At 31.9% G+C, this 8,690-nt stretch overlaps 1 protein-coding gene and 1 long non-coding RNA gene across 3 annotated transcripts; both read left to right on the top strand.

Annotated features, from left to right (window-relative positions):
* Positions 1 to 864: 864 nt before the first annotated feature.
* On the top strand, positions 865 to 4,584 carry LOC115723276 (uncharacterized). Of its 2 annotated transcripts, none has more exons than XM_030652719.2 (5): positions 865 to 1,209; positions 3,002 to 3,075; positions 3,192 to 3,309; positions 3,406 to 3,558; positions 4,022 to 4,584. In XM_030652719.2, the coding sequence occupies exons 2-5, from the start codon at positions 3,068 to 3,070 to the stop codon at positions 4,214 to 4,216; spliced, it is 474 nt and encodes a 157-aa protein (XP_030508579.2). In that variant the 5' UTR covers positions 865 to 1,209; positions 3,002 to 3,067; the 3' UTR covers positions 4,217 to 4,584. The 2 variants fall into 2 exon arrangements, with proteins under 2 accessions (XP_030508579.2, XP_060960592.1); XM_061104609.1 differs by having other exon boundaries at positions 877 to 1,209; positions 2,070 to 3,075.
* Positions 4,585 to 6,715: 2,131 nt separating this feature from the next.
* LOC133031172 (uncharacterized) lies at positions 6,716 to 8,480 on the top strand. The gene is made up of 4 exons (XR_009684659.1): positions 6,716 to 7,052; positions 7,194 to 7,268; positions 7,455 to 7,539; positions 8,176 to 8,480. It is a non-coding gene; the product is annotated as an uncharacterized LOC133031172 (long non-coding RNA).
* Positions 8,481 to 8,690: the final 210 nt, after the last annotated feature.

Below are 8,690 nucleotides of genomic sequence, written 5' to 3'. Positions count from 1 at the left end.
CAAAGTGGTAGTCTAATATCTCAAGAGGAAAACGGAGGGGTGCAGATAAATGAAGTTAATTTTAAAGTGTGACACTATATTAAAAGCTTTCCAAAAGAAACAAAAAAAGTGATAAAAAAAATAACAAAAAAGAGCATGAGTTAGGGGTGTTCATCCGATCCAATCCGCACTTTTTTGGTCAAACAACATCCAATCCGCACTAAGTGCGGATTTCATATTTTGGATCCAATCCGATCCGCATAAGAGTTTAAATCCAATCCAATCCGCAATAGTGCGGATTGGATCGGTTACTTTTTTAATAATAAATTATTTAATATTTCATAAAAAAAAATTAAAAAAAGACTATTGTTTCTTAATCTCTAATACTAATCTATTTCCATCTTTATTTATATACAAATTAAACCAATATACATATATAACAATATATATACTTATCTTTAGATTTACACTAAAATATATATGTATCTAATTACTAAAATAAATAAGCTAGTATATATATATTTAAACTTTATGTGTATGTGTCTATGTGAATAAGAATTATTTTTCTTGTGTTTTTTATTACAAAATAAATAAAATACACCAACTCAATATATTACTAAAAAAGATTAATAAATTAGAAGTTTGTGTCTTTTTTTAATTAATATATATTACATATTATAATTTTTTAAAAATATATATAATTAAGTGCGGATTGGATTGGATCGGTTACTTTTTGAGGTCAAACAACATCCAATGTGCACAAGTGTGGATTTTAGATTTTGCAATTCAATCTAATCCGCACAAGTGCGAATATCTGCATATTGCGGATTTGATTGAATTGGATCGTGCGGATTGGATTGGATCGGATACTTTGTTAACACCGCTAGCATGAGTGAATGTTACTGTTGTAGGGCTGAAACATTTGGGCCCGAAAAATTCGGAAATTTGAAAATCCGACCACTCGCCCCGTCACTCTCTCTCGCTAGACACTTTCCTTCCCCTCGCGGCGCACACCCCCCAGGCCCCAACCAGTCGTCGGTGCCGGCGGGGCTACAATCGACGACGCAGACGCTCCCTCGTGTCTTTCCCTCTCTCCTCTCTCGATATCCCTTTCTCTTTTCTCTGTCAGACTGTCTAGAGTCCCTCTCCGCTCTCCGGATCTCCCTCCCCTGCTTCTGCTCCACACCGGAACCCCGGACGGCGTCGGCCATCGTTCACGTTCACCTTCAGGTATGAAAATAAAATCGCAAACCCTTGAATCAATTAGTGAATGACTGACTGTAAATTAGTTTAGCTAGTATATGTTTATTTATATCCTTTTTAGTTGTTTATTATAATCAATTAGCATTCATCTGCTCTAAACTAATTTATAGGTTAGGTTTCTCATTCTTTTTCGTAATGGAATCGCATTGATCTGTTCTTAGTCTTAAACTAAGAATCTTTATGTTCCATTTTTATTCTCAGTTTTGTATTTTCTCATATAATTTATTCTAAATAAATAGCAAATGCATATACTATATATAATCTCTAGTTTATGTAATTAGATTTCTTATAGATTTGTTTTCTACAGAATTTGATTTCCTTACTGTTTTTAATTTCTTATGAATTTGATTTCATATATTGAAATATGCATAGTATATACATACAATTACAAACTATTATTTGCGCAGGTTGGATCAATTGGATACATTTGAACATTTCACTTTGCATGTTTGTTATAAATTTATCTTGGAATTGTTATTTCTAATTTTGTCCTTTGTAGTGGATTATAGGATTCATTCATTGTGTGTGTTACACTGTTACAGAATTTTAGTGGATTATAAGGTTCTTTATGTGTGTGTGTTAATGAACTGAATTTTAGTTGATACTCGATCATTGTTTTTAACTTTTTGTTTCCTTCTTTGTGTGTTACTGAATTTTAGTTGATTATAGGATTCTTTGAGTATATTATTGAATGTTTGATATTTTTGAATATGTTACTCAATTTTAGTTGATTATAGGTCTGTGTAATGTGTGCTGCTTAGTTGTAGTTGATTATAGGCTTGCGTGTTGATTAGTGTTGTACTTTTGTTAAATATCTTTTGTATCAGGTACTAATGGTATATTAGGGTTCCACAACATAGTGGAATACTCCCACTACATAGTTTATTGAATGTACTGAGTACAGCAGGGAAAATGGTAGAAAAGAAGGCCTCTGTTACATTCAGTATTTCTCAACTCAATAATTTCTTCTCATTTACATCATATAAGTGACTAATCTCAGACGCCTATCTCTCTGCTGTCCAGTTTTTTTCTCTCAACAGTATGGTTTTGGGGTTTCTAAGGAGTAGTTGATCGGAATAACGGGTCTTTCTTTCCTTTTCACTTTCATCTATATCTGCAGGCTTTTTTATGTTTTTTTTTTTGAAAGAAGAAAATTACTATATTTTTGCGTCTATCATGGGTTAATTATATAGCTAAAGCTTCTTATATTGATATTTTCAACACATGACAGCCTTACTGCAATATTGAATTGGACCTATATCATGAGTTTGAGTCTTCGACATGTAATTTGCCACATTTTAAGTCATGCATTGTTCTAAATAATGATTTTCGTGTTTTACAATCTTTAGAAAATAGTGTTGCGATGTCAAACTTCAATCAAATTACTCTTCAATCCATGCAGACGGACGCACATTCACACACACACACACACACAATATGATGAGATTGAGGATGATCACTACTATGTGCGTCTCCCTAAACAGTTGTTTTGTATAAATTATTAATACCTTGATGATTTTAGAGATAATTTAATATGCTAAGTTACAATTATTGGGTGATGAGTGATTGGACAATTGACATGTGTATGTTGCTGGGCTCTTCTGTATCTGGTTTATCTTTTAAAACTGCATTCCACTACAATCTCTTTTAATATTTATTTATTGGGATGTTATATATTTTGGGAACTAAAAATCAACTGTGACTATTTTAATGTTTTGTGAATGTATTTCCTATCTTCATATCCCCTGTTTCTTGTCAGATATGATCGAGCAAAGGAGGTTTTAACTGTGTGGATTGAACTGTGTCCCCATTTGATTGTTGGGAAATGAAGATGTATGTTTTCACTTTATTATTATCTAGACGTTTTTGAATATTCATGTTAGATTTTCTTTGTAATGTTTACTTTATTTTGTATTTTACAAGTGAGTTTATTCCACATTGTTATGCAGATTAGAGGCCAATGCTGGTCCACTTACCAATTTTGAAGTGATTAAATTTCTGAAATCTAGAGGAGCCTCTAAAGATCCATCTAGGGTTCTTGCGGATGTATCACCATCTGAGTATAAAGTTTGTAGACTGTCTTTTTTCACCTCAGTGGATTATCTTAGTGGTAATTGCTTTGAGGGTGAGATTTTATAGGTGTTCTGTTTTGCTCTGCTTTAGGTTTATGATTATTTGGTTGAAACTGCTGCTTGCAATCAGTCTCAAGAAAATATCAACGAATTTTTGGAGAAGTCCAAAAAGTATGACCTTGCAAAAGCTGAATTACTCAATATAATCAATATAAGGCCCAGTACCCCGGTTGAACTTTACTCGGTGACCAATAATTCTATATTTCTTCTCATATATTTTTGTTACTGATCAAATTTTTCATATCTTGTTTGTTAGCAATAATGTATATACTTACTTCCATAAATTATCATCTTTCTTGGTATTACTGTCTATTATTTATGTCATCATGTTACAGAATTTAAATCTGCAGTATAGGATGTAAACTTATGTCATTAGTGGATGATAAAAGAACCAGTGCTTTATTTTGATATGCTGATAGAAGTTATGTGATTTATAGGCTTTGCTCTCGTTTTATTTTTTTCCCCCTTTTTTGCTCTCTTGGTATTGAATCATCTTAAAGACTGTTATTTGATCAATGGTTGCCCTCTAGTATGATTGGAAGAACATCATTCAAATACCATGTTATATGTTAACCAACTAGCATAAGTATACCAATGTTTTTTTGAAAATGCCAAAATTACTCAAAGTGGCTCTTTGTGCTCCACAGATGATAGAGCAATGTGATGATCGTTTAGGGGATACTGTGGAGGAGCTTGTTGAGGTGGTGGTAGAGGTGTTGCCGCCGCCTCCAACTGAAACAGCAAATGAAGAGGGAACCAGTGAAGCTAATCAGGAAACAGTTACCAAGGAAAACATTGAAGAACAGAAAATCGATGAGGATAATGAGAAAATGGCCAAATAACCAAAGATGGAGACAAGTTTAGTGTACATTTGGACTATGGAGTACTACAGATCTGTGGCCAACTAACCGAATGCAAGGCATATAATGAGATGAGTTGGGCCCAAAGTTGCTTGTAAGAAATAATATACATGCTTGTCTTGACGACCGAAGATCTGATGGCCAGGGAATTAGTTCCTTTACTTGATTCTGGCTGCATTTTTGGTAATACTATTTGCACCACCAAATTATACATCACTAAAAGTGTATTACAATTTCTATATTCATGTCATAATTAGGATAATTAATGTCGCTCAGATTTGTTTTTTCCCCTTTGGATAATAATTGATATCTTTAAACAAAATTAGAGTGAATAGTACCTTGCATGATAACTTGTTTTTTTTTTTTGTTTTTGTTATACTCGGCATTCGATTCAATGAATGTCCATTTCAGAAATCTGACTTTTTGGATTTAAGGATGCTGGTTTATGAATCAAAAGAAAGCCGTGGGAGTGAACATTGGTACTATAAGCCCAGTTTCAGAAGTTTAACTTAGCTGCTATGTATTTATTTAAAGCCACCTGGTAATTTTTCTTGATGCCTCATGTTATACAAAAGAATTAAGGTGTCGTTTAGTTGGGAGGAAAAATATAAGAATGGAAATAAGAATAGGAATAGGAATGGAATAAAATTTAAAATGCATAAAAAAAAATTGATAAAAAAATTATTAAAGTTTTTCTTATCATGCATTGGAATTGGAATTGTTGTTCTTTCCATTTCAAAATAGAATAGTCACTCCACTAAAATAGTGAAAAGGTCATTCCATTGATATGACATTCCAATCTTTAATATGCAATGAATAGAATGAAGATTATTTCCTTTCCATTCCATTTTATTACCTCCAACCAAACGTCACCGCCACCTAAGTGACATTTGGTTGGGAGGAATAAAAAAAAAGAATATGAATAAGAATGGAATGGAAAAAAATTTAACATGCATAAAAAAAAAAAAAATTGATAAAAAAATCATTAAATTTTTTTCTCATTATATTGGAATGGTTTTTCTATCCATTACAAAATGAAATAGTCATTCCACCAAAGTGATGAAAAAAGGCATTCCATTAGAATGATATTCCAATACTTTAAAATGCAATTAAATAAAAAAATGGAATAAAAGCTGTTTCATTTCCATTCTATTTAATTACCTCCAACCAAACGCTACCTAAATGAAGACTAACTTAGAAGTTCATATAATTTTTTACCTAATGATAATAATAATTATCTTTCGGCTGTTATAAAATAATATAGAATAGAAAAAAAAAATAGGAGAAGAGAGAAGACAAAGGGAAGAAGAAAATGAGTGTGAATGAAATTTTTCTCTGACTAGAATAATGCGAAACTAGATTAATGAAATAAAAGGAAATATAATCAAGCATTTATGATGGTAATTAATGCATTGATTTGGACATCCATAATAATATTTTATAACACCATCCTTTGGATGTCCATAAAAATGTCTCATTAAAAATCTTGCTAAAAAAACTCGGTCAAAAGAAAAAGAGTGCATTGTAAATTAACTCCCCCTAATTTAGTTATTCGTGGAGATCTTCTAATCGACGAATTTCGATCTTATATGTCTTTTTTCTCAAATGTTGATGTTAGTAATAACTTTGTGAATAAATATGCATGATTGACAATTGATTGAATATATTGGATACCAATATAGCCATTTTCTTGAAGATCATGTAGTAAGAAGAACTTGGTGAAAATATCTTTAGTTCTATCTCCTTTATTTGAGCAATGAAGTTCACGTTATTTTCACAGAGAATTGCTAATGTTGATACTGTTTTATTAAGTGTAATACATATGTTCCCGAATATGTTATGTCAATGATCTCACTCCCACATGTTCTCTAGTTGCTTCATAAAATGTAAGTATGTTAGCATGATTTAAAGTTGCCTTATTAAAAACCTTGCCAGAAAAACTTAGTGAGACAAAATCTAAGCTAAGGAAAAAGAAAAGTGCAACATATATATTTCATATTCATAATTATTTGCAAATTGCCTCGTTAAAAACCTTGTCAAGAAAACCCAGTGATACAAAACCTGAGCTAAGGAAAACAGAGTGCAACATGAATGTCTCCCCCTCATGCACATACACTACTACAATTTAGCCTTTTAGTGACACTATTTAGTGACACGCACAAAAGTGCGGGTCACTAAATAGATAGGAGTGATATTTAGTGACATGCACAATTAGACTCTAAATGTTCAGTGTTAGTCTCTTACAATGTGTGTCACTAAAAATATAGAGTGTCACTAAAGATTAAAATCTATTTTTTTTTTTTATTTTTATTAATTTAAAAAAGTGAGACTTATAGTGACAAGCCACGCGCGAGTGGGTAAATGTGCCCTGACGCACCTGGCGCGTCACTATATCAATATCCTAATTTTTTTTCAAAAAAAATACAGATTTAATTTAAAATAAATAAATAAAAAAAAATCAAACCCCAACTAAAATAAAATCTGAAAAAAATAATAATAATAATAATAAATAACCTCTCTCTCTCTTCTCAAACAATCAGATCACATAACCTAAAAAAAACCCTAACTTTTCTCTTTATCTCGCCTCTCTCTCTCTCTCTGTCGCACAACTCCCAGCCACCTCCGGTGACCTCGCCCACCTATCCTTCTTCTCTCTTTCTTCCTCTCCGGCGGCCTAGACATATGGAGCGCCTCCCCTCTCTCTGCCCAGATGCGCGACCTGCGCGTCGCCTCTCTCTCTGCCCAGATGCGCGGCCAAATCCCGTATTGGTGGTCGAATCTGACCACAAAATCAAGCTCGACGCACGTAAAAATGAAGGTATGACTTTTGGATTTTCTCTCTCTCTCTCTCTCTCTCTCTCTCAATCAATCACTCACTCGTGTTTCCCTCTCTTCATGGGAGAAGACACCGGCGTTTGTGATTTCATTTTTATGTTTTGGTTTTGATCTGTAATTGCAGACGCCGAAGAAGGAAAAGGCTCCTCCACCATCATCGAAGCCCGCTAAGTCAGGGGGAGGCAAGCAGAAAAAGAAGGTATTGTTATGGTTTTAGGGTTTGAAGCTTTTCTAAGTTGATTATTGGGCTTAGTGCTTCCACTACAAGAAAATTATGTTTTAGGGACGGCAATATTAGGGGCCACAAAAAATAGCCCCTAATAACTCATATTATAGTGGATGATTTTCAACTATGTCGGCTATTATTCACAAGGTTGTACTACAGTTTGCAGGTGTAAGCAAAACTTCCTGGTGTATGGTATTGGTCTTGCTATTTAATTAATGAATGCAGCAAGATGTCACCATTATTTGTAAGTAATCCTTTTGTTAGTTTTGTTATCTGTCTTAAATGAAAATCTGCAGGCCATGCTTTGATTTTTTTAAATGATTATGCCTTAGTGAGACTAATAATTTGAATTATAATGATATCATCATAGATATGAATAGTTCATGGGATCTTTGAATTACTCTGTAGGATGGTTTTGTCTTGAATGTCAATCATGATTAATTGTAAAAATTAAAAAAGTAAATACTTTGAGAGAAGGCATTGGTGTATATAGTTATGTTATTCATTTCATATATCTGTAATTTTTTTTTCTAATATCAGATTTGAGGGTGTTGGATCTATCTCTCTAGGATCTCTCTCATACTCTTTCAGCTCTCTCTCTTCAAATGCATGTTGCTAACTTTTACAATTAGAAAGTAACATACCTTATTTTTGCTCTGCTTTAGAGCTCTGTTTTTTCGTAAAATTTATTTGCTTGTTTTTTTTCATAGATTTGGGAAGGATTATATGTGAGGATTCTAAGGCTCAAAAGTTAGATTTCCAAAAAAGAATTGAAGCTATAAGATTGTAATTGAAATGACAATTATTCTTAGTAGACAATTTGATTTTGCTCATTAATCTCATTACAATTATTACTTGTTTTTGCTTATTTTGACAACAGAAAATAATGATATGTGTTGCAAATATATACAAGGGATGCTGGCTCGATCTTATGCGAGTTAGATGCTGGTGATGGATAAAGTTGATCTATAAGATTGCCCAAGAGCAAGACTACAAAAAGAATGCATCAGATATCTTTGTCATATTTTTACTGTTATATTTTTTTTTTTGGGTTTGTAGTCATAATTTTTTTTTTTACTGTTATTGTATTTTATTTATGTATTTTATTTACATTATACTTGTATTTTTTTTGAATCACCTATTCTGTATTAATGCTATTAATTATAATATAATTATTTTTGTGTATTTTTTTAGTTATTAATTTAGATGTATTTATATTACTTAAATAAATTTTGAATGTATTTATATAATTTGTAATTTAAATTGATAATTATACTTATTTAAATTCTTAATCTAGATGTGTATTAAATCAAATTAAATATTATTTTTTTAGAAAAATATTTAATATAGTGTCACTTTTTGTGTGTCACTATATCTCCAAAAATATTAATAAAA

The sequence above is a fragment of the Cannabis sativa genome, chromosome 9 (assembly GCF_029168945.1).
Source record: "Cannabis sativa cultivar Pink pepper isolate KNU-18-1 chromosome 9, ASM2916894v1, whole genome shotgun sequence".
NCBI classification, from domain to species: Eukaryota; Viridiplantae; Streptophyta; class Magnoliopsida; order Rosales; family Cannabaceae; genus Cannabis; species Cannabis sativa.
Note: the sequence above shows the minus strand (reverse complement) of the source record. Positions and strands in the feature narration are given on the sequence as shown.